The sequence below is a fragment of the Chinchilla lanigera genome, unplaced genomic scaffold (assembly GCF_000276665.1).
Source record: "Chinchilla lanigera isolate Chin_1 unplaced genomic scaffold, ChiLan1.0 scaffold00013, whole genome shotgun sequence".
Lineage (NCBI taxonomy): Eukaryota > Metazoa > Chordata > Mammalia > Rodentia > Chinchillidae > Chinchilla > Chinchilla lanigera.
Window position 1 is genome coordinate 4,194,473 of NW_004955414.1, and position 27,475 is coordinate 4,221,947.

Sequence of the window (27,475 nt, forward strand, 5' to 3'; positions counted from 1 at the left end):
GTAGCATCACACAAATAACTGGCCCAATGTGTATGTTTAAGCAATTAACTGTATGTAATAAGAATTGTACATTTTGTAATTTGTGTGATCTATGAGTACTTACTGAATTTCTGCTCTGTTGCAACATTACATTAAGCATATCAGCTTTTGTTTTGTTCTTTGAGGTAGAAGTATTTTTTCCAGTGGACATAGTACTTTTAACCCTCTTGGAAGTTTCCCCATACGACTTAAATACGTAGTGTGCATGTGCTAATCATGATGGCCAGCATTCTGCCTCAGTAATTCACAAACTTCTGAATATCCTGAAAATGTGACAAAACAATGCGCAGGCTTGTTTCTTCCTCACTCTGTGTGGTCCCGAGCCCAGTGGATCTCCAGGACAGTGTTCTTCAAGCACTACCTCAGGGACCCAGTGCTCCTCTTCACTGGTTCAGCTCCCAGCTTTTGGTCCCCATGGAAGGAAAGTAACATTTCCTAGCCAATTCCAGAATTGACACATACTGCTTCTCCTCACAGCCTGGTGGTAGGAACCGGATGTATGAATCAATGTAACTTCAAGAGCTGGTGAAGTGTCCTCTCCAGAGCAAGTGGGAGAAAGTTAGATTTTGGCAATGAGTGGGAGTAACACAGACTAATTCCAAAGGAATGTCCGTTTGTTAATCCATTTAACAAACATTTACCAGTCATTGAGTACTAAGCCCAGAGATGCATCATCTTAACTGATCTACTGGAGTAATGGCTCCTAACCATTAAGAACACACATTGTAAGGCTTACTACACAAGGGAGGTTTTTGAAAAGTAACTAATTTTTAGAAAAGCTATTTTTATAATAGATAAAGCAGTAAAATGGCAGTGTCTTATATACATTAAGCATTTATTTTTGTGTCTGGAACTAGGTGGTCCATATGATTTTTCTACAGTCATGAAAGGTAGACCACACAGTTAATATCTGAGGCCTAGGAAGGAAAAATATAGAGGAAGAAGGAGGTACAACTGTTATCTTTCATTTCTTCTTCCAAAGGACCAATCAGGTTTCTCCAGTTGCACTTTCATTTACAACACATTAGCCAAAACACAGACACAGACAAAGACATGAATGAAATCTGAGATATGTCATGTTTTGGCTGGACACTTTGCTTTCATGAATAAAATTAGTGTTCTGTTACTAAGAAAGGAAGGATGACTATTCAGTGAGCATGTAGCAGTTTCTGTTGCATTAAGAAGGGTTTCAATCCAGATGTATTAGTATACACTTATAATCCCAGCTACCTGGGAGGCTGAGGCAAGATTCAAAGCCAGACTGAGTAATTTAATGAAACCCTGTCTCAAAATAAAATTTAAAAAGGGGTGGGGATATAACTCTGGGGTAGGGAGCTTTTTTATCACTTACTAAAAGAAGAAATAAAAGAAATGTCATACATGTGTGTTTGAATATATGCAGAGTAAGTACAGCTTGACTTCTTACAGTTCTTCAACTGTTTCTATACTTCCAGACTTAACTGGGGGAAGAGGAAGAATGTGTTAGGTTATTTTCTTTCTTCTTACTGTTTTTCTGTTCCCATAAGAAATGTTTAAGTACATGCTGCAGCTACAGACCCTTCCAATCAGTATTCCCACTGAAGGGAATACTGTTGAATTAAATATAGTAAGTAAATAGGTATTTTAACTCAGCCAGGTATACTAATACAATATGATCTGCTTTAACCAGTCCCTACCTATCCAACATGATTCCACTTCTACTTAGCAACACTTTAATGAAAATTTCTTCCAGAAAGGGTGTGCTGACAAACATACATGCTTGTTTTGAAATCAGTAGTTCATAAATAACATTTCTTACTCCTCTAGACTTATCACTATGAGAAAAAAATAAGGCAGGCATTATCACAATGTTTAGATATTGGATTCATTGTATTTGATATATATTACAGAAAATTAATTTAACTTATGTTGATTTTTCCAACCTTTGCCTCCCTGCTCTGCAGGCTATACATCGATGGCCCATTTGGAAGTCCATTTGAGGAATCACTCAACTACGAGATCAGCCTCTGTGTGGCCGGAGGCATTGGAGTAACTCCATTTGCATCCATACTTAACACCCTGCTGTATGTCATTTTAAAAAGCTTACATTTAAACGTGGCAAGTAAAAAGTAAAGCAGTGAGGAATTCAGAGATAATTAATTCAGAAAATGTTAGAATTGTGAAGAAAAGAAGACAGATTAATAGGATATAGAATAAAAGATTGGTATTGTGGACACATGTTCAGGCAAAACTTTTATGAGAAGGTGACAGATGAATACATCATTCCTTGGTTTATTGCTTGGGAAATTTACAAAAGACTAAAGAAAAGAAATTTCAAAGGTGACGTTGCTTAACTTGGAAACGTTCTTCCAGTACTTTAGTTCCAGGATAACAAACAAAAGTTGATGGAGCACCTTAAAAATACAAACACAGTGACAGCAGAAAGTTGTTCTCAGTCCACTCCTTTTCATTTGAATGGAATAGAAATAATTGCATTAATATATACCTATAGAGTATAAAAAATAAGTTGAAGTAATGTGTATGAATGGCATTTTATTTCAATTTTAAATACCAGAGTGATTTCAAGACTTTCTGAAGGTTCTTACAATAATAATCATATTCCAAGCCAAAAATCATCTGTTTCTGACAACACATTGCAAGTATTTTAGCCATCTAATGTTGTGAAAAAGGAAGAACATTTTCATAACCTCAAGTCTACTCATAGTTATAAATAGGAAACCAGACTTGGGACTAAGAGTGTCTGGAATGCACTACATATTATGTGGTTTTAAAATCTCTTTAATGATTATTAAAAAGGGGATAAACAACCAAGGTTCTGGAATGACTTTGGTTCATTTTGCCTGAAAGTAAGAACAAGACCAAATGACCTTTGGATCCTTGCTCAATGGCAAAGTTACAGAAAATAGAAAACTTATTTTCATGAGAGTCAAGGGCCAATATTATTCTGATTCAAAAGTTCAGTTTATGGTCTTCAGATGGAGACAGGTGATATTCCTGTAGCAGTCACAAGTAAAAACACTTAATGATGTATGCCATGTCTTTGAATTAGTATGTTGTGTATTGCATTTATTTGAGAATAATAGTACATACTATGTCAGATGCCAAAATGTGACTAATTGTTCTCTTGGTTGCTTAATGAGAAGCAAATCTTCAATAATATAGGGATTCTGTAACTTCTTTACAGCACTAATCACTACCATGTTATTTTAATTTTTAAGAGATGACTGGAAACCATACAAGCTTAGAAGACTGTACTTTATTTGGGTGTGTAGAGACATCCAATCCTTCCATTGGTTTGCAGACTTACTCTGTATGTTGTATAACAAGGTAATGTTAAGTTTTTTTTAGTTTTGCAAATTTCATTTAAAAGTAATTATTTTATTTTATATTACAAATGCAATAAATTCTTCCTATAGAATAAAAATTCTTTTTAATCTAAGAAAATAAGAGATTAAATTGCTTAATAAGTAGGTTTACAACTTTCAGAAATAAATATTTGTATGTATATATTTCCATAATATACTTTAACATAGAAATACTCATTTTTTTTTTGTTTTGTTTTGGTTTTGGTTTTTCTCCGGTACCGGGAACCGAACTCACGACCTTGCGCTTGCCAGGCAGGTGCTTTGCCGCTGAGCTAAATCCCCAGCCCCGAAATACTCATTTAGTATTACCAATAAGCTATACTTAGACTTCTTGAAACACTATAGCTATTTAAGAATCCCAAATTCTTTTTTACTGAGATAAAAGTGGATATTCTTATCTTACCTATAACATTTAATTTCATTATCTTTATTAAATTCAAATTAAGAAGTAAGGCACATATCCACCTTTGCCACAAGTACCTTGAACAATTTAAATAAGTGAAATCTCTTTCAATATTCCTACCCAGTCTATGTAACCAATCATCTTGTGAAAGTCCTATCATACTCTTTATTTTTTGTTCAAATTGCTTTTCGTAAATGTATTGCTATGTCTTGAATTTTTTGTATTAGCAAACATAGAGCTACCTTATTCTTTTTACTGCAGTAGAAAATTTCATGATGCAGGTGTATCCAATTCATTTAACAATTTCTTCGTGTTGGCTATTTACTTATTGAAAAAGTGCTGAAGTGGATCTTTACACGTTTCCTGTACAGAAATTCATTCATTAAAGTCAGTTGTGCTGTCATCTAACAAGTATTTGTTAACTGCCTACTGTGAATCAGGAACTGTTTTACAAGCTAGAGATATATCGTATTGCAAAATAAAGCCAAGTCTCTGATCTCTTTGTGTGTTATAAGTAGGAAAGATGGACAATAAACCAATAAATGTGGGAGATGTCAGATTCTAACATTTTGAGTAGGACAAAAAAGAAAAGGCAAGTGGGGCAAGACAACACTACAGAAGAAGGCAGGTTCATTTATGCTCTATGTTCAAGAGTGCCCACCAAATGAAACACTGTTTAAACAAAAACTTGAGAAAACAAGCACAGTAGTCTAGTAACTTGGGGGACAAATTCAAGACAGAGGAGTCTAGCTTCACAGGACAAGCCCTGGTTCAGTAATGAGTTTGATATATTGGATGACTAGGAAGGAAGTTTGTGCACATGAAATAGAATGAGCAAGAACAAGAATAGCAGGAGAGGCAATTAGGTGGTTTGTGTGTGCTTTTCCAGGCAAAGGTAGATTACAGAAGGCATTTGGATTTTATTTCAAAGAAAAAGATGGTTTTGGAATATATACCTAGAATAGTCAAAAGCAGGAAATTTAATAAGTATTTGTACACTAGTGTCCATAGGAGGATTATTCACAGTAACCAAGAAATGGAAACAGTCTAATTGTCTATCAGTTGATGAATGGATAAACACAATATGGTATATACATATCACAAGATATTCTTTAGCCTTAAAAAGGAAGGATTCTGACACACCCTACAACATGGATGGACACTGGAGACCTTAGGCCAAGTGAAGTAAGCTGGCAAAAAAGGAAATTATTATATGATTCCACATTTGTATGATATCTATAGAAATTTCACTCATAGCAACGATATAGAATGGTGGTTTCCAGAGTATAAAGAAGAAAGAAATTGAAAATTGTTCCACTTCCTTTTCTAAAATGCTTATTTTTGCAGGTATATTTCTTGCCTCATATGTTTTTAAATAAGGAAAATCAGTGTTGAATGAGTAGAAAGCAAGAATAAGAACAAATGTATAGTAATTATTTTTATTTTTGTTCTGTTTTGGTTTTCCTAACCTTCCTATGCTGCTGTTGTCTTTTTTCAATCTTAACTTGAAGTTCACATTGTCTGTGGATAGAATTGCAGCAGAAGCAAAATAACAATATCACCCCATGTGTTTTTCTCAGTTCCTGTCACATACACTATTGTTTTCCATCCTTTAACTTTCCATCTATGAGTTTCCTTTAAATTAAATGTGTTTCTTGTATGCAGTATGTTGTTGGATCTAGTTTCTTGATCCACTCTGCCAGTCTGTTTCTTTTGATTTTGGAATTGAGATCATTTACATTGGTAGTTATAAGTGATATGTATTAGCTTATCCTTACCATATTATTTTCCTGCTGTTGCTTCTGTCTTTTCCTTCTGTTTAGTTGTTTGCCCTACCTGGTGGCTTTTTTTTCTTGATGTTCTTATTGTGGTCTTCATTATCTCTTTCTAAAATATCCTTCAGAACTCTTTGTAGAGCTGGTTTGGTCTTCATGCATTTTTTTCTTTTTTTTTTGTCGTGAAAGTGTCTTATTTCTTCATTGATTTAAAAAGAAATTTTTTATGGTACATGAATCTGGGTTGGAGGATTTTTTTTTTTCAGGACCTGAAATACGTCACTCCAAGCTCTCTTTGATTTAAAGGTTTGTATTGAGAAGTCTGTTGTGATTCTGATAGGCCTTCATTTGTAGGTGATTTTTTTTTTTTTTTCTGTAATGGCTTTTTATATTCTGTTCATGAGTTGCATTTCTGGAACCTTGTTGTAAATGCCTTGGTGCCTTGGTGTAGCTTTATTTGGGTGATGGCTAATTGGAGTTCTATATGCTTCACTTATTTGTATGTCAAATCCTTTTTCCATGTTTGGTATATTTTCTGCCATTACTTGGGTGAACAGGTTTTTTTATGGCACTTATGCTATCTCCAGTTTGCTCATCAAATCTGTTCAGTTTTATGTGTTCTTCTTTGCACCACCTTGTAGCTGTTGGATTGATTTTTCGTGGTCCCTTGCTATTTTAAGATATTTTTCATCTCATTGTTGCTACTTGCAATCCTGTTTTCTAGATTTGGTAGTCTATCCTCGCCTTCATTTGATTGATTGTGTATACTCTCAATGGAATTTTTAATCTCTTGGGTGTATGTTTGAATCTGTTTCATGAATTTCATTTCTTTTCTAAATGGGTATTCATGGTTTCCACCATTATCCTATGTTTCTTTGTTTTTTTATTTGTGTCTACTCAAAATTCATTGAGCCAAGTCCTTTGTTTTCATCCTCATTTTTTTTTTCCTGAGAGAATTTTCTCCATAGCCTTATTCATCATTTTCTTTGTTTTTTTTTTTGCTTTTGTATTTGGCTGTTGTTGCTATTGTTATTTTGCTTCTGCTGCTGTCATTTCATAAAATTCAAGTGGATTACTTCTGATTTTCTCTACTTCGTTGTTCCCTGTACTTGTCCTGGGTGTGATGGATGTCCAGGGTTCCATTTTACTTCTGTGTCTTGTCATTTTATTTTTTTAATTTTATTTTGATTTCTGTATTGTTGGTTGTACGTTTCTTATGGTAGATAGTTTTATCACTAATATTGAGGCTTCCCTAGGAAATATCTCTTCCTCAGAGTTGTCTTCTAGGAGTAGGTAGTTCTTGGTCTTTGTGTCTATCCCAAGATTCCTCCTTCTCTATTTATTAAGGGTGAGATATTGCTTTTTATTTGGCTTAGCATTCAGTCCTTTGCATGCTGAACTATAGTGATAGTTATGACCACAGAAAATCATAGTGTTGGCATAAAATGGAGAACAATTGATTATAAGAGGAATTGACATCCTGGCTAAAGTAGTACCGTTAGCAATAATAATAGCATCAACCACACTGTAGAAACTGACAAATTATGGTAACTATTAATTTGGTGCCTTTAATCATAGGAGCAAGATCTACAGTTACATAACAAAATCCAGCACAAATCAGGAACTTGTGTGCAAAGATTTTCCAATTACTAGAGTGATTTTACCCTGTGGTGGGGAAATTTAGGAGGGATAGGGGACAAAACAGAGATAAATGTAGAGAAATATAGTAGAAGCAAGGCTGAGTGACAAAGGATGATCATCCAGGCTTTCGGAAACTGGAGAAGGGAGCAGGAGACAAAGAATGAAGGAGAAAGCAAAAGACTATCATAGTGAACCAGAAAGACTAAAGGCAATATTCACTCACATGAAAATATCATAAGATCAAGAGAGATAGTTGAGGAAAGCAAGAAGATGAATAGAACAAAAATAAACATCAAAACCTAAACAACCTAAAAAAAACAAAAACAAAAAAAAAAAAAAACAGAACAAGGAAAAGAAAAGGAAAAGGAAACAAAGAAAAAAATAATGAAATTCCTCTGGTGTCCACCATTCTGTGGTAGTGTTCCAGTCAGGTAGTGTCCCAAACTGCTTAGCAATCCCACCAAGTCAATAGTAGAATTAGTGCTAGGTGCAAGGCTGATCTTGGCCTCTGGATTTGGGGGCTAAGTCTGGTCTTCAGCCAGCAGCTTTCTGTGTGTTCCTTGGTGGTCTGCCTGTGTCTCCTTATCCTGATTCTCTCTCTTTGGCTCTCCCTGCTGCTGTGGTATCCTCAAGCAAGGGCAGCCTGAAACTACTCCCAGTCCTGTGTACACTTTGCTCCTCCTGGTCCTTGCATAGCCTCTGTTTCACCACTGGCATGTCTCTATCCTGTTGAACTACTGTTGCCCAAGGCTGCTCAGCCTCCCTTCAGTCTCGACTCCAGCAGCTTGAGTGCTCATCTCCCAAGGCTGTTTAAGTCCCACACATCTGGGTCCCTTCCTCAAGCCAAATGGTATCAGCACAGGGAGGGTTGTACACCAGCCTTGTTGTCCCTAGGGGTTCCAGTTAGCTGCTAGGGTGTGTTACAGGGACAACACCAAAAAACTGGTGGCAAGACAGGAAGGAAGCAGTTTCCACTCACCCCTGTGTGTTCCAGTGCAATTTGCTGCCGGGTTGCAGCGTTCTCTGCGTGGAGGAAGGCAAAGAGGCAGAGGGCGTTATATCCCAAATCTACCCTGTGTGCTTGCGTCAGCCACGCCTCTGCAGTCCACTGTTCTGGCTTGGCAGGCCAGTGGCAGTGTCACCAGCAGCCCTGGGGGCTGGCTTGGTGCTTTATAAAGTCCCACGTCTATGTTTTATTTGATTTATGAGTCTCTTATTTTAGATTGATTTTGGCTTCAAGATGTATGTCCCTCCATTTTTCCAATTACCTGTGGGTTTTTTTTGTTTTGTTTTTTTTTGAGACAGGGTCTCACTATGCGGTTCAGGCTGGCCTTGAGCTCACTTTGTAGCCCACGCTGGTCTCTACCTTGCACACAATCCTTCTGCCTCAGCCTCTCAAGTGCTCGGATTACAGGCGTGTGCCACCACGCCCAGCTACCTGTGTTTTTACCTCAGTTTTCGCTGAGTGCCTCCATGTGGCTCCTCCTCTATTCTGCCATGTTGACTTCTCTTCTCCCTCTCTACTGTTGTCTTTTTTAGAGAAACTTATGTTCTTGATGAGTAAACTACTCCTGAATTAAAACTGAGAGACATCATAAAATGAAATACATAACATTTAGAAAGGACTTAGGTGAATATTAGTACATTAACTTCTGTATCTGTAAAGATAGAAATATATTGATTTCCATCAACATCATTATACTTAATTTTTGTCAATAAGGCAGGACAAGTTATTAAAGTTAAAATTCGTCCTCAGTCTGTTTATCTGTCTATATACTATATGCATATACATATATGTTTCATTGGCTTTAAATGTTTGCCATAAGCCAAGTTATGTGTTGCATTATAGAATCATATACATTAGACTAGAAGAAAATCTGAAAATATAGAAAGAATTTTAATAAGTTTATTCATTTTTAATGTTTTCTCAGTTTTGGCAAGAGAACAGACCTGACTATGTCAATATCCAGCTGTACCTTAGTCAAACAGATGGGATACAGGTATGTACTGGGTGCCATTGTTAATTAAACAGCAAGCCTCATGATAACAGAAGATTTACTGTGGGAGCTATGGTAGAAGAAAAGTGCTGTAGGTGGTTTGAGCAGGAGTGTCCTCCAGGAAAGCCTCCTTTGGATTCCATTCAGAAAACTGATAGCTTGTCCTTAAAGTCAACCTTATTTTGTCTTTCAATTGTCCTCCTCCGACCTGGCTGGAGCAGACCTTTTGGGTTCATTTCCCTGCTCTTCAGTATTGCTGCAAGTTTATTATTTCTGTAGATCAGGCTGTACATGCACAATATTGTGGTTTTATTCATCTGCTACAAGTTATATTCATCTCAGATGCCCATTCTTGTATTGGGTCTTTGAATTTTGGGGGCCTGATTTTTTAAATTCTTTATATGTTCTAGACAGGAGTCCTTTGTCTGAGAGACAGTTGGCTAAAATTTTTTCCCAATTCATGGGTTTTCTTTTCACCCTGTTGGTGATTTCTTTTGATGTGCAAAAACTACTCATTAGTGAAATAAATCAGATTCACATGTGTAAACGTCGTATTTCCTCCCTGCTATAAGAACCTGAAAGAGTAAATAAAATCTGAGAAGTACAATAGATATTGTGAAAGGGAAAAGAAACTGCTCAAATAGGAAGGAGAAATGGGATGAAGGAGGGGAAAGGAAAAAGGAAGAAGGCAGAGGAAAACATATGTGTATGTATACACAGGAAAGCAGGATAGTTGTACTACTAATATCTTTTGGCTTATTGAAAGGAATTGTTAATGGGTAATTTTTGATCAATCTTGCATGCCTATATGTGGTTATATGTGCAGCCATTTTGATGATGACAGTATGTAATATAACAACCATTGTTACTATCCTATCACCATGTTTTGAAATTCTGTATCATTTTTATTGCTGTCTATGCTGTTTTGTTTATGTATTTGTTTTTGTTATTTTGGTCTTTGCTAAATGAAAAACAAAATTTATATGTATATATAAAGATAGCTGGGATAGGTGCATTGCTGATGTCTGCAGTTTACTGAAAGGAACAGTCAGTGCTTAAAATTTTCTTTTTTCTTGACCAATTCTGCACGCTTGAATCTGGTAATCAGAATGACTGATCTGAAAATAACCATATGCAGTATTAGAGCCATTGTTGAACTTCTACCATCTTGTATGGTGAAGCTCTGCATCATTTCCAATTTTTTTTTATGACTTGTTACTGTCTTTGTTTGATTAATCTTATATTCTTATGTTTGGTGGACTGAGCAACTTCAGTGAAGATAACAGTATGTAGTGTAGCAAACATTGTTAATTCCTATCATTTTGTTTTGAGGTCATGAATTGTTTTTGTTGTTTTTGTGTTGTTTTGGTTTTGTCTTCATTGTTGTTTTGTTGTTTTTTTAATTTTTAAAATAAAAAGTATTTTTAAAAGTTATGTTTGGAGAGAGAAGATGAGTCATATACAGTTAAGTACAGTTAATTTCCAGAAAAACTGTGTGATACCCATCATATAATATTTATTTTACTCTTCTAGACACTGCTACAAATTTCACATGCATTACCTTGTGTAACTTCAACAGATTGGAGCAGTTGGCATGACTGTCCCCATTTTGCAGATGAAGAAATTAGAGATAATATTAAAGAGTTGCGAAAAGCAATAGATCTGGGTGTGGATGCTTTCCCAGGCTTTCTGATATTTCCCATCATACATTTTCACAATGTTTTGAGTAAAAATATGAATGCTTGTCAGTTACCTCCAAATAAGTTAGATTTCTACTTTATTTGCAATGTTAAAAACTATTTCATTTCACCACACTCGTAAAGTAAGTTAGTATCATCTTTCCTCATGGTATCATTGTAATTAATTTACAGAGTAAAACTATCCTTGTTTCTTAGCTTATCTGCCTGCAACCAACTTTCTCTTTTCATTACACTTCATTTTCACTTTTCACTGTGGATGCAGATCTAATATTCTGCTAATTGCAAACACTGGGCCATTAACAGTCATTTATTGATGGAGTCAGATTTGGAACCGCGCTGTCCCAGGCTGTCTTCTCTAGGATAGTTTCCCCAAATTTATGATGACAATTTGTGGTGATTTACTCATCTAATAAGTCAAATATGACAACTTTAATTTGTGTGGACAAATATTTCGTTGACATTTATGTGCTGAACCTTTTGAGACTGAGTGAGCCGGTAAACAGCATTCTCATGCACTGCACTTTTTTTTGGGTGTGTGGCTAGTTAAAGCCTAGGAAAGTCAGCCAATTGTGAAAAATGGCATTTGACAAGATAAGGGATTTTAAAGGAAAAGAAGGAAATGATACTTTGGAATCATTTTACTTAATAGGTTTCCACTATGTACATTCTTTCTATCATAGCAATTTGATAGGAAGACATAGCACCTGCAAAACTGATTTTAGAGAAAAGAGTTGTGAATCCAAATCTGACTGATATAACACATACTCTTTCCATTTTGGCAGAACATAATTGGAGAAAAATACCATGCATTGAATTCAAGACTCTATATTGGACGTCCTCAATGGAGACTTCTTTTTGATGAAATAGCAAAATGTAACAGAGGGTAAGTACTGTAGCTCAGAAGCATTTGACATGGCTAATGATCAAATTAAAATATTACAAAACTACCACAGGCAGTGCTTAAAGATGCTGCATAAATAAGTAAAGATGCTGCATAAGTCAACTTACAGATTACAAAAACATTTAAATTACTCTCATAATCAAAAGAGAAACCACGCTAGATATCACCCTGTATATATGCAACGTCAAATAATTAGAATTGGCCTTAAAAATAGTTGTTGTTATGAATGAGACTCTTACTCTTAAATTTAGGTAGACTCATTTAAAAATAGGTATTTATCCCCACAACATATATGAAGAAATTATGGAAAAGTTTTTCAAGATCATATTGGCAAAAAGGCAACCTTACCAATATATATAGCAATGTATATACATTCAAAAATTAAATGTTTACACTTTATTACAATGCATTAAAAATCTTTTTCATTATAATATGAACTCACTAAAGCAAAAATATTTCCACACATAATCTTTCTTCTTGGAAACTATATCAAGAATCTTAACCTTATAGACTACGTATTTATGATCTCAATACATTACTGTTTAAGCAAAAACATTTATTTTATGACACACCCTGGCCAACCCATTCATCTCTGGTAAAATTATCATGGTTCACAGCAGTGATACAAAAGAATTCCTAAAGGATTTTGGAAACTATACCCATCACAGCTTTTTAAGTTTACATGTAAATAGTTTCATCATAAGTTTAAATGGTTGCAAAAGATTTTTAACATATTGCCAGTGTTAACATTTTACAAAGTAATTCCTTTAAACATAGTACCTACAATATGAACATCATAATTGCTTGTTATCAACATCATTTATTATAAAGATGCACAAACAAATTCCTCAGCACTTGGAATTGTAGGTCATACTTTTTCTTTTGAACTTGCATTTCTATTCTATTAACTCAGAAAATTCTACCACTATTCAGTGTATTTTTACATTTGAACTGATCATACTTTTATTGCTAACTTAACCATCCTGTGATAAGAATGTACATACATGATTTCACTTTTGAACGTAAGCGTGCAGGGTTGTATTTCTTCTGATTTGGGTTATCATTATAATTAGTATGTATAGTCATTGATGACATAGACATGTTCTGAGAAGTATATCTTTGAGCAATATTATTGTGTAAATGTTGTAGAGCAAATTTACCCAAAGCTAATGGTATAACCTACTATATACCTATGCTATATGGTATATTATACCATATATATATATATAGTATTTTCATTTATGTAGGTACATAATTATATACACATATAGAATAGCTTATTGCTTCTACTGCACTACACAAACAACACTAGATTAAATCAACATCAAGAGAAAAGGATGCAATTAAGATTCACAGGAAACAAGAGAGATATGAAGCTGCTTCTGGTGTAATGCAGCATGCTGTGTTATAGTAAACATTTTTTTAAACAAATAGAACATTTTGAAATAACAATAAAAAGTATAATGTAAAAAATACTTAACCCACCCACATAGTTATTATCTTTACCACATACTGTGTACCAAGCAAAATTGTATGTGCTATGTTTTTATGCAACTGGCAGCAAATACAGTAATATAATCAAATGGAACGAACATCAGATGTGTGATCCATTCTTGAGTGAAATGTCAGTGTGCAGTGTATGGATATAGGTGAGTAATTCACAATTTTAAAAGTGTATTTTGATAAACATCAAAGGATGTTTAATTGTAAGTGTACGTGCTAGCATATTAGATGGAGAGTTTTTTTTTTTTTTTAAGATGGAGAGTTTTGAAGAATCTAAATTTTTAGATGAAAAAAAAGTTTTTTTTACACTGAAAGTATCACTGTCTCAAGATGGCCCCTGCCTCCACCATCAAAAATTTTGTTTTAAAAGTTATGAAGTAGAGTTCAAGATGCAAAATTTAAATAATTAAAGTTACATATACTTCAGATTGCAGACTTGTTTGAAACCACTTCTATAGCATTCTTTTCCCATGATAAGCTTTTGAGGAGAAGAGAAGGAGCATTTGTGAAGCAGAGATCTTTTGTGACATTCAGGGTGCTAGTGAAGGTGAGCTGTAGAGAATACATGATAGTAACCCAATTTTGACTACATTCTTTCCCCATCTTTCTGCAGTGACATCTACCTGTGCTGCCATAATCTTGTCATGCCCATTGGCTCATGTTATGCACCACCATGTTCCTCTGTAATGACATTTAAGGACTCTGATAACCATTCTCTTATTGGTCTTCAGAGTACATCGCAAAAAACTGCGGTAGACTGTTCAGTTTGGAAATGAAAGCCCCAGACAGCAGAGAACCATTTACAGGAAATTAGATTAGGATTATTGCTTTTGTTTTGGTCAGCTTGTAAGAACTCTCATTTGTTATGCTGATCATGTTTTAGAGTGCCTTTGCATGCTTATTCAGTACTTTGCTTTTTCTTGAAACAGCAAAGCTGGTTAAGAAGGGCAAATGTGCACCAGTTATTGTTGAAAATTTGCACAATTCTTCACTTTGTGTGTTTGTTGTAGGATAAGCACCTAAAATCCATTATTTTTGAACGATTTTTATATAAAATTCTTAGGAAGAATAGATCAACGTCTTAAGGGTTCATTAATTGGACAATAGGCATGATATAAATAAAAGTTATGGAATATTTTGTTTAACTTCATATACATAAATAGCTGAAATACCATATAAACTTAGGGATGAGGGCCATATACATTCAACTTTTTAAATACTTTATGCTGGGTATCAATTCTTAATTTCCAGAAAACAACTGTCAAATCTGTAGGATTTACTTAGTATATGATATAGAAATTTAAATTAAACAGCTGGATCCAAAAGAAACGATTGATAATTCTATGTTACATATTCTTACAGAATACTGTACATGTGTAAATGTATATTCCTACAGGTAAATATTTGTATGTTATATACATATATGTATGTGTATAGGTACATATATTTGAAAAATATATACCTTGTACACTAATAAAAAGTCAGATGAATCTACAGTTTACAATTCATTGACTTGCTTTTAAGTGATACATTCATATACTGATCATGGATAATTTAAGTGTAATTTTACCTCACAATAGTATCAAATATGAATAATCTGACCATTATACCCTAATTATGGGTATTTAGGTTACCTTTCATTTTTTTCTGTTACAAACAGTGTTAAAATAACATCTTTGTACAAATTTCCTCCTATAAGGTTATTACAGTGTGTTAGAATCTTAAAATGGAATTACTGGCTCAAAGTATATGGACATTCAGATACTGCCCTACCCAAACCAGAAAGATAGGTTAATTTACTTTCCGCATGCAGATGGAGTGATTCTTTTCTTTTGTGTTAAACTCAGAAAGTGAACCACATGATGACATTAAACGATGATGGGGAGCAAAGGAACTTTTGAACGGACTCTGCTCTCATCATCATTTTACAAATGAAAGTGGAAACCCCAAAAGATAATGATTTGTTGAAAGCTATAATTAATGAATCAGAATTCAGACCCGAATCCAAATCTCCCGAGTGGAGGTACAATGGGAGTTTTATAGCTGGGCATATTTGGTTTATCCTAAATAGAAAGATGGCTAATCTCATTTTTCATGTCTCTTTTGGAAGATGGATTGGCAAAGAGACACTATGTGAAACTAATACTTACTGTGTATGTTGCTGCAGAAGTCACTTTTAAAAAATATGCTCTGTTGCTTTGAAAACTCCTTAGTATTTAATAATCTGCTAGAAAATATTTATACCTAACCCACATTTAATTTTCTATTGATTGTCATTATAATATGCATTAAATTTTAAGCTGCTGAATATGTACATTATGCAAAGGTAGAAAGGATTATTTTGATAAGGTGTTTGAGATGATTTTATTTTGTGGCCTCAGTGTTTTCAAATTAGTACAAGTTAAGCAGATCTAGGTTCAGTCTTTCACCTTTGCTCCTATGCTTGGGACAAGTTACTCAAATGTTATGGCTCTAATAAAAAGAGCAAAGTTCTCACTGTGTGAAACTGCACTTTTTTCAAATCTGTATAGAAAAGCAAATATTGACAAACTACGAAATTATATACAAATGTATAGCACATTTATAAATCTAATTTCCACCATTTACTATCAGCGACATTCTCTGCTTAATACTTTAAATCTCTCCATCAATCTCATTGAAGTTTTGTAGATAAATTTCTAGATAATTACTGCACTCTAGTTCAAAGCTGGTGCAAATAGAGTGTAAAGATTAATTATAGATATTAAAGAGGTTGTAGGATTTAATTATGTCACTGACATTTAGGAACTCATCAAATCACAGAAAAAAGATAAAAATTGGAAAGAAAATACAAAGAAAAACATCACAAATATTTTAAAAATAATGACTTAATTATTTAGTATTTAAAAGAAGATTTTAGGAAATCTGAAAAATCTAAAAAATAAATTTAAAAAGAACAGTAATTGCCCTGTGAAAGAAAATAAGGCTATTTTATTGCTATTATGTAGTGGGACAGAATCTGTACAAAGAAACAAACAAAATCACTCTTTCTCTTCTCATTTTAATGGAAACCACACTATGGCTTTAACTTAAGTTAAAACCAAGTATTGTTAAATATAAAGTCATTTATTTTCATACTTTTTATTCTATTCTTTCTGCTCACTTTGAATTAAATTGACACTTTAATTTGTTTCTGAAGGGTGGACCATCGCTCATTGGCTTCAGACCTCTCATTGCTGGGAAAAGTAGTTACTACTATAAATTTCCTCCTAAGAATAACTTTGACTACATCTGACAGGCTGGAAATTAAAGATCAAGGTGCTAGGGAGCTGGTTTCCTCTGAGGACTCCATCTTTATCGTGAAGACAGGTGCCCTCTCGCTGCCTCTCTGTGTGACCTTTGCTCTGTGCGTGCACACCCCTGGCAATTCTGTAGCCGTATTCGTGTGGTCTCATACACGAGCGGATCAGTGTTCAGTCAGAGACTGGAGGATGTGCCTCCACAGGACTCTAGACTTTAGATGGCTCCCGTTTCTATTCTATGTTCTGTTGCATAGACTAGCTATTTTGGCCTCCACCGACCTCTGAACTCCATTCTTTGTCTCTTCAACTTAATGAGATTTCTTGAGTTTTCCCTGTCTGTGCTGCAGCATAACGATTGTCTCTGGGTAATAGACAGAGATTTAAATCCCGGCATCCCACCTCAAGGGTCGTGTGTATGTGCTGCCTGTTGCCCAGTGTCTGAAAATACTTGTTTCATGTGTTTTGTGTTTTTCTAGGAGTGTGTTTGTTGTTTGGTTTTTTCTTTTTTGCCACTCTAGGGACAAAACCCAGGCTCTTGCACATGCTGAGCAGGTGCTGTACACTGAACAGCACCCCAAGCCCTTTGTTTAGTTTTTCAATGCAGAAAGTAAATGCAGTCTCCATTTTCCCAACAGGGCAGTAACAGTTTTACTTTCACAGTTTTGCTTCACATTTTTTAAGGTGAAAACATTTTTTCATTATTTAGTATAATTTTTTTCCTATGCATTTAAATAGATTCATTGCCTTTTTTCTGCAAGACCAATTATTCTAAGACAATGAATACATACTGCATTGGTCTAAGAAAATGTTAATCATTTTGATATCATAGGAAGAAGCCAATGCAACTCAATAAAGTCTGAAGAGAGATCAATTTGAAATGTTATTAGTTTTTGAGATATATTTAGTCTATTTGCTAAGGATACATATTATCTGACTACTAAAATTTTATGTTAAAGAATAATAAAATTGGCTTGGCATTTGTTACAGTTATTACAGTATGCACATAAGGAGAAAAATGTCTGCAGATTAATGTGTTGTACTTCCTCATGAATGCAAATTAATCATTTAAAATTATCCTACCAAATTGTCATGTATCCTTTCTCTCAACCCTTAATTATTATTGCTCATATAAGTCTTTGAGGAACATTAGGAAAAACGTGTGTTAAGCGCCTACTGAAAGAAAAAGTGCCGTGGTCAAGTGTGTTTACCAGTTACCCTCTATCACTTGCTTCTCTTTCTATGGTTTCTGGCCTTATCAATAACACGTAATGAAAAAACCTACAGGACATTCCTCAGATTCTGTCTGACCATGAGCAAATTTGTACTTAGAGTTATATTTAAAATTGTTTTCTGTATTCTAATATGAAAAGAATAATGTGAATAAAATATTTTTCTGGTGGTTATTTATATTTGGAAATAATTGGCAAAGTATACAAAGTAACAAAAATTAACTTCATAAATACCTTAAATCCATACCTACAAAGCATTCTTTTTGTTATGTTCTGCCTAATTTTCTTACTGATTTTTCACTTCTTTTGTTCTTTCCAGGAAAACAGTTGGTGTTTTCTGCTGTGGACCAAATTCAATTTCCAAGACTCTTCATAAACTGAGTAACCAGAGCAACTCATATGGGACAAAATTTGAATACAATAAAGAATCTTTCAGCTGAAAACTTCTGAGTTGAACCAACACATTAAAGAAAGAATGAGTGCTGTTTTTAAGACTTGAACTCAACTGAATCAAACACTTGTTTTGTGCCAAAGAATAGAAAGGTTTTCTTATTTATGATTATTTAAATTGAAAATGCAGAGAATGTGGTAAGATGACAGGTCACATTACATGTTTAATCTAGAACCAAAGAGGCCCCAAAGAGTATTTGATGTGTTGATTCAGTTCTTGATGATCAAATTAAAAGACCATAATTAGATACACACTGTTGATTTTTATGGTAGATTCAACATTCCCTAGTGAGGAGTCAACTAGCTTACTCTGAAGATGATAGCTGTCGTCCTCTCTAAATTGTTTTTGGTTGAACAAATACAAGATTGAACAAAATTAAATATTCTTTGAATATCAGATTATATTTTCAACATTGTATATGAGCATAGTAGCTTTAATTTTGAAATGCTGCAGGAAAATATATTCAATGTTTGAAAATGCAGTACACAGCTCTGTATTGATACGGGTACTTGTGCTGATATCTAACTTCCTCACTACTGATACTAATACCTCCACTTGAGATCTATGGTTGAATCTTCTGTAGATATTGATATAGTATGTGCTTTTATATTTTTCTTTCTTTCCTCTCTTTAGGGAAACCTGCCTTCCCTTAGCATGAGTCAGACAGACACAATGATTTAATAAGTCTTTTTTATCTCCAATTTACATAACCTATTATTATAACATAGTAATTAAAATATCATTACTATAAATTATAAAGTGTTACATATATGTCATTTATAAATAAGTAATTGGCATGTATATGCTAATGACTTACTTACTTTTTTAGCATATTGGCTTCAGTTTTTCATGTTTTTCCCCCAAGATATAATTTGTCTTAGTTTTGAAGCACTTGAAGTGTTCCTTATAATTTGCACTTTTAGACCAAAGAGCAGCATATCTGTGACCAGGCACTGAAGTACAAGCTCTCCTCTGGGTCACACAGGGATTTATTGTGGAGACACTGAAAGTACAGTCATGTTCCTGAATAGGCAACTGCTACTTTATTTTCAACAAACACAGAAATACTTTATTGATTGTTCAAATTAATCTTAGAATAAGTCATGTTTCTGTAGCACTATCTGGTATCTTGGAACATTACTCGGCTTAATGTTATCACTGGGACTATGCTGTGTGATTCTGTGATGTTAGGGTCCTTGACTACTATAGTCTTTGTTCAGAGGAAAAAGCAAGTCCATTTTTCTACCTTAAAAATTAAGGCATTTATTCAATTTATTGATTGATTTTGTTTAGTATACACCTATGAATTGCAATCAAATATAACATATTGCTGAAATCAGCAGTCTGATTTGCCTTGCCTTTGTTAAACTCTTGCGTACAACGTGGCATGATAAGTGCTACTGTCATTCTCTGTTTAACTCACCAGTAGCAATCAAGCATGCTGAACCATCTAGCTTTGACTGGCCATACCATATTTGTTTGCCGATATTTCTTCTTTTCCTTGGAGTTCTTTCTTTTCCCTTCTGTTGAAAGAAAGTCAGAAAAAAATGATGGGAACTGTGCAGTGCTCTGGCAGATTTAGCCAGTGCACCTTGGTTATACTTTCTAGTTGAAAAAGAATTTTCTTGAAGGCAGCATAGCAGAAATAACTAGTGAAAAGAAATTTAAATTATTCTAGCTTGATGTGCAATACTGACATTTTAGTAATAATATGTTATTTAAGTAATTATATTAAAGCATCTAATCTCAGTAAGACAAGTTTTCTGAAAGAAAGCTGGTATTTCCGAGTAGGTCTGCCATGCTAGATGAACATCCTTTCCCATTCTACATTCCAGTAGAGATTCAAATGTAAAGTGTTAAACTTAGTTAATTTTTGTTGCTATGGATGGGAATGAAATTAAATCTTCATCACACACATGTTAGAGAACTTTGCATTGTTTTGAGGGATTTCATGGGAATAATTCTTGTCTTAAAAGTCTAAGTGACTCATTTTAGTGGCAATAAATATTAAAATTGAAATGGTGTCTGTAAACTTCTTAGAAACTCACTTTGCCTTCGCAACAAATAAAGCAGCAGCATCTGTTCACGAGAGAGTGCAAGCTTAAGAAACACAATCTATTTGTCTGGAATTAGCATTCAAATAAACATTAGCATGATAAATTCAGGAATTTGGGTTCTGGTGCTATTAATGTCATGGGCTCATTGTGTGACTCTGCCAAATGAATTCTAATGCTAAGGTTAAGATTTCTTATTTGGACGTTACCTTTTTTGCATAGTGTGTCTTTTTAAGAACCATCAACTTGCATAGGATGAAACACAACACATTACTTATGAGTTTGTGGGGTCCACAGACAGTCATTAGAACCTCTGGGGAAAATGACTATCACTATCATCATTTTAACCCATCCATTTCTTTTCTTTTGTAAGAAAATACCAAATTTTTATATTATTATACTAACAAATTCATTTTGTGGACAAACAAGTCTCTTTGTCTGTCCCCAGACAAAGAATTCAGTATCTTTCATTAGCTTTTGGTCTTCTTGGATCTCCTTATTTATGCAGGGAGGACTGTGATTTTACACATAAATAATACTAAAAGACCTTACATTATTACACATATGTAGGTAAATAAACATGTAATACATAGTTACACATATTTGGAATTAAGTTTGCTTTTTAAGAATAGTTTCACACAAAAATGAAATGCTTGGTAATTCTCATCTAGTGCCTTGAAAATGTCAGCTGAGTGATTGTATTAGTATAGACATTTAAAAGTAGGAATAAAAGCAATGTAGACAAGGCATAGGCTAACGTGATTTAATTTATATAACCATGTTATTTATAATTTCCCATATCAATCTTTATTTTGAGTACTTACAGAAGGCGATGGATTTAAATTATGATACTCTTCAAGAGGTTTGTTACAGAATGAAAGAACTTTTGTCATCTATAGATAATGCAGGTTCTGAAGAGTAATCTTTATGTTAAAAGGAGATACTTTTAACAAAAAGATTTTTTTAGATTTTTTTTTTAAGGATGACTATACCAGCTGCCCAGTGATTTTTCTTAACAAACCAATGGGACAAATCATTAAATTGATGCTTATGACAGTTTCTTTTTGCTATGCTAGCTAGAGGAGTTCCAAATTCATTTACATTACAGAAATATAAAATGCTGAGGTTAGGAGTATTGTTCTGCAGAGGAAGCTGATGTCCAAAGAGAGACAGGAACTTGTTTTAAGACATCTGTCAGGTTTGTAGTATAGCTAAGACTAGTGCTCAATGGTTCTCATCTGTGCTATTGAAGGACTGTTTCCCCTTCCCCTTGAACTATATGTTTAATAAATTATCTAGTCTTGTTAGTTGGTATCTCTCTGTAAACAATCCCTATTTAATATTGGGAGGAAGTAAGATGATTAATTTCAGGTGCAGATGCAGAAAATTACATTCTTCCTAATCTGTCTTCTGATTCTAAATTTATTAGTCTTGTATTTTGCCTTTTAGAACCTACTTTCAGCTACCGCTTTTAAATTTAACAATTTTGCTATCAATATTAGATTCTCCAGAGCTTTGCACTGGAAAAATATATAGTCGTAAAGTTTCTAGGAAATGTTAAATCTATAGTTTTAACCTAAGTTCATAGATGAAAGTTGTAACTTTGCCAGCTTTTAAACTACCGACTAAAAAGGTGGTTCTTTTTTGCAGTACCGGGAATTGAACTCATCACCTTGCACTTGCCAAGCAGGCACTTATGCCACTGAGCTATATCCCTACCCCCCAACTGAGAAGTTTATGCTAACAAATAAGTAGTTATATTTACCTGTTCACGTGACTATTGCTTGTTTCTTGTCCAGGAGAAAAGAGCATTTTTAAAACTAGTGAGACAGGAAATAATGAAATCAAGTGTAATGAGACTGGCCTTTCATTCCATCCACCACAGAGCAGTAAGAACACTGTTTCCCTCTGTAGGAGCGTACCATTCATTGCCCCAACTTCTTTATTTTATTCCATGCTATTTTCAAAGGCCAGAGGTGCAAAAGGAAGGCAAAGTTTTCCAGAACAAAGAAGCAGACATTTTCCAATATATAGGAGAATCCATTAAAAGAGAAAAGAGTTATATTATTTACCAGAAGTTAAATAGTATTTCTTTAGAATAGATAGCAGTATCTTAAAAACGGGGCTAGGCAGCATATTTAAGAGCTGGTAAGTGTAATAAAATTTTCAGAGAAGCAAGGTAATAAAGAGAAAAGAATCAAAGAAAAATTATTCAATGTAGCAGGACATACTTACACTTTTCTTTTTTGTGTTGTAATATATTGTATTGTAACATGTTTATTTTTGGAGAATGGCAGGTCATATTGATGCCTAAGCAGATAATCATGCCTTGTTTTAGTTTTATTTATCAGTGAAGTGAAACATTCACCAGGTTTGTACCTGAACTAACAAAATCTATGACAAGACATAAAATTGCATATAATCCCTCACTGAGCATTTTCACTTGTTTTTATTTTTGTTTTTAATATCCTCAAAGAGGCTCAGATGTGGTAAAACTGTGGTCATTTGAGAAATAAAAGATTGTGGTGCTTTGTTTCCTTTTACAAAGTCTTTCACATTTTCATTAGTACTGGAATTTAAAAGCTTTACTTTGGTCAGAATCATCAGGCTTCTTTAAGAAACACAGCTTTGATGAGCTGCTGTTTGACCTAGAGAAGACCTGATGTTAAATGGAGACAAGCACTAGTAAATACTTTAATAGAGATAGCAATAAAGAAGAGGGCATCGTGCATTGCTTCTGTCGCATATACTGTTCATTAAAATTTTGTCTTTGCAAGGTCATACTTCACAGCTATTCTTCCACTCAGGGAACAGAAACCTTCTTAATAATGCAGGCATTAAGAAACAAATTCGCTCTGTTCTATCATAATGATGTGTCTGTTCACGTATAACAGCACATTCATTTCAACCTTGTTACCAATTTGGTATGATTATGTAATCTATTTCAGTGGTGAGAAATCTGTGCAGCACACAAGATGGGGCCTTTGCTTACCTGCTGAAAAATACATTGCAGCCAACATCGGCTAAGAAGAAAGCAGTGGAATCTGTTTTCCTCCCCAGTTGTCTTAGAGGAATGTAAAATGCTGCACGTATGTTGGAATGTGACCGATGCTATGTTCTTCAGTACGTGGTTAGAGGTGCGGCCCATTTGTCCTCCAGGTTCCTGGGGTTTTCTGCTTTAGAGAATTACCCGTTTCTCAGTCTGCTTGGCATGTCTAGACTCAGGGGTGCATGTGCCCCAGATGCTACTGTACCTTTATTTAAACATGAGGATGATCTGCTTATCAGATGGCATTCACAAGAAATTGTCTTCACTAGATTTTATTCCCTACTTTTTAGAATTTATTTTAAAACCAGTGGCGCAGACTGTAGAAATTGCTTTATAAAGTTCAAATAATTGACTGCAGTGCTGTTTCACTCTGAAAATTGGCCAGTGTTGCTAGCATTTTAGTCAACCCTCCCCAGTGGTTTTTGAGGTAAGTAGCACCCTAGGTGAGGACTCAGGACATGTGGAGCCTCCATCCTTGAAATATACTGTAGCACTTATTTAAAAATACAAATCATATCCACCTCTGGCTTATTTCTAGGGATGTAGTGCAGAAGAGTACAGAGGAAGGAACAGAAAGGCTGTGACGAGAGTGAGATCCTGGGCAAACTTCTGTAGTCATTTCTTATTAGCAGTAGAATAAAGGGCTGTTTTAAGAAAAGAAGACAAGTATGTTTTTTTTTTTTTCTGTTGTACCTGCAGATTTACTATTTACTTTTGTTTTCTGGGCAAGCTGAGAAGTACCTATGGGCAAAGCAGCATCACTGTCTTTTTCTGAGAGCTCCCATAAACAAAGCTGCCTCTTCCCTTTGGTTTAGTACATGCCTTCTGAATTCCTCTTAGCTAATTTTACTTCAGCCCAGTTTTGCTGGAGATAGTTGTGTTGACTTATGAATATTGAATTAGTAATTGTTGGAGGATGATATAAGTTACCTTGCCCATTTAAGATACGATGTAGGAAAAGTACCTGTTTATGAGACATTTCACTGAATTAAAACTAATTGTAATATCTTGGAAATAATTCAATAGGATTATTGAATAATAGAAATAATTCAATAAAGGAAAAATGTATTGCATTCTAGCTACTTTTTCTTAGATAGAAATAAATTTATTACTTCTGTTACTGAAGACTCTTCATGTTATGTGTTTTAACCAAAGCTCACATTGTTTTGTAGACTTTTGTATTTAAATTGTGTTTGCACATTGTTTTGGTGGTTTGCAAGAAATTGCTTGAATGAAAATTAAATTCTATAATAATCTGTAGTAACACCGTCGAACTTTCATAGCATTCAGGGGTGGCAGGCTTGCCAGTGAGAGGAAGTGTCATCCTTCCATCAGAATGTGAGATGTGCAGCAATGCAGTGTGGCATTTGATTCTTATCTAGTTAAGTGGAAGTGTGAAGTTATATAGTGCTGGAGAGGAAGTGCTAAATCAAGTTCAATACTTGTAAAAATTGAAAAATGCATTTATTTTTATATGTATTTTATTTCTGTAAAGTCACAGTACATTTGTAGAAAATCTTTATTGTTTTAGAAAATGGCTTAGTGCTTAAAAGGTAGGCAAAGTTATACCTACATCTTCTATTGTAAATTAATTATACACTTTGGGTAGTAATAATTAAGAATTTTCAGTAAGATTTTGAGGCTAGGATAGTGTAGTTTTCACCTTAATGAAAGGCCAAGTGATCAAACTGGTCATGCATGTGAAGACAATAAAGAAGTAATGTTTAAGGAATGTTCCTTTGAACCATGTTGAGAATGGCCTTATTTCTAGGCTTATCAACTTTCCTTTGTAATTTGCCTTTCAGCAGTATATGTAATTGAAATTGTAAGATTCTGTTCTCCAAATTTAGCATGCTGAGTTTGGGATATGGGTTTTAATTTTTGTTTGGTTTTGGTATTATTCTCCATTTCTCATAACTGAGTCCATCAAAATTAATACTAAATATGTATGCAGTTTTAAAATGTAAAAATTGTATGATTTTTTGCACAGAAAATATGATATCCAGTGAGCCTTTCTATTTGTTAATAGAAGATTTTAACTTTAAATAAATCTTGGGTACACTGCATTTATGCCCATGTAATAACTTCTGCATTTTTTCCAATGTGTTGTCATCTCTTTGTTTTGAAATCTCTGAACGCCCAAAATGAAAAAGAATAAAAGAGTAACTCTCACTGGGTGCGGTGCCACCTTCCTGTCGTCTCAGTACTCTGAGAAGCTGAGACAAGCACACCACAGCAGCCTAGCCGGGGCAGTCTGGCAATTTAGCAAGAGACTGTCTCAAAAGGAAGCACTTTATAAAGGGTTGGGGATGTAGCTAAGTGCAAGGGTATTGGGTTCAGTTCTAAATACTAAAATTAAAGTATGGAGTAACTCATAAATCTCAGGTTTGTCTGACATTTACATAGGGGAGACATGAGCATTTGTCATAATCTCTGTCCTAGAAGCCAGTGTTCTGACAGCATCTGAAAATGGATTCCCCCATGAGTAAAGTGCAAACCTGAATTTCCTGAAGGAATTGTTCCGTGTTTCTGTGTTGATTGTGATTTCAGAAAAGCTACCGTTTTATAGTGGTCTGGTTGCATAAAAATGCTCTGGTCACTATTAGGTCCCATGATCCTCATAGAACAGTATGCAAGATTGAAAAAATCCTGCATTAGCAGGGTGAAAAAATATTTTCAGAACAAAAGACATTGTGTTACTCAATTTGCTAAATGTATGCTCTTATCTTAAATTATTATTCATTATTTTCTTTAGAAGTCATTTATAAGTCAACTCAGAAGCTTCAGTGTTCCAACTAAGAACGTTTAATAATGGTAACTTGTCATAGGGTTTAAGCAGTTTACATCACGATGTGATACTGAATTATTCTCAATTTTTACCATGCTGCAATCTTTCCAGTGATTTATTTCCAAAGAGTGTGCTTTCCTGCAGTGGTGTTTTGACCCTTGTTTTTCACAAGGCTGTCATACATTCTGTAATGGACATTTCCATCGGTCAAGTTCAAATGCATTTATAAGGCAAGATGATCACCTCTGTGCTTGCATTCCATATGTTGATTGTTGCTTTATGCTTTACGGGGCCATGAGTGCACGCTTCAGTAGCATCAGTGTTGTAAAACTGCTCATGAGCAGCAGCCAGTGAGTGAAGAAGACAAAAGTTAAGGGGGAAAGAAATGGTCATGTGTGTGTTGGGGGAGGGTCTGAAAATCAAGAAGATTTAGATGCATACTTCAGTTCTCAAGATTGAAATTTCCTCTATAATGCCTTTTCTTATTTATATCGATCACCTTATGTCAGGAATATGTTTGCCGAAGCTCAAAAATATCACAGTATGTGACAATAAAAATTTTTCATCAGTCTTTTTATTAGAAAATGAAACCTGTAAAAACATATTTTAAGTAGTTTCTGCTGCAGAGGTCATGTTTGTAGATTCCTGGTGAATGTATAACCAACACATTCCAGGACTGGCATATGGACTCAAAGGAATGTGTGAAAAATGTTTTTTGACTCACAGAAACTGTTAATTATGATGGATTTCTAAGTTACCTTACATGCATTTTGACAAGGCAATTTCTGAAATTGAATTTCTGGGTTTTTCTGACAGAGACTTGGGAAATTTTGATTAATAAACAAATTTGTATCTTAAGACATCTAATAGCTATGTATGTGCCCTGAGTTTGTTTTATGGTACTAGTAAGAAATGGTTTATTTAGCTATTTATTTGCAGTCTCTCATGGGATACTTGGAATGGTACAGGGTGGAATGATTGCCTTGTTCTGGTCTTCTAAAACAGATTGAAAAAAAATTAGTGATACGTTACAAGTGTGTCAGCCTTCTTATGCCTTACTTTTTGAGGACAATTGTTCCTACGCGTTTGTTCACTTGTATTTATTTTTATTTATTTATTTATTTATTTATTTATCTGTCTATCAGTGCTTGAGAAGGTCTGCCTGTAACAGGAAAAGCTACACAAATAACCAGGAAAATAAATCCCTGGGAACCACACCTGCACCCTGAAGTTTTGCTATGACTGCGTCTTTTTACAGTTGATTCAAACTTTTCCAGCACCTATTTTTTTTTTTTTTTT

General features: G+C 34.4%; 1 protein-coding gene across 2 annotated transcripts in view; it reads left to right on the forward strand.

The window, feature by feature from the left end:
* Nucleotides 1–25,560, forward strand: part of Nox4 (NADPH oxidase 4) — a gene marked incomplete in the record, with an annotated part of 157,696 nt that extends 132,136 nt beyond the window's left edge. The window contains 5 exon segments of one of the 2 annotated variants that reach the window (XM_005379729.2): nt 1,983–2,102; nt 3,258–3,366; nt 9,155–9,223; nt 11,703–11,803; nt 18,154–20,447. In XM_005379729.2, the coding sequence (XP_005379786.1) occupies nt 1,983–2,102; nt 3,258–3,366; nt 9,155–9,223; nt 11,703–11,803; nt 18,154–18,274 (520 nt within the window). 2 annotated transcript variants of the gene reach the window in all.
* Nucleotides 25,561–27,475: the final 1,915 nt, after the last annotated feature.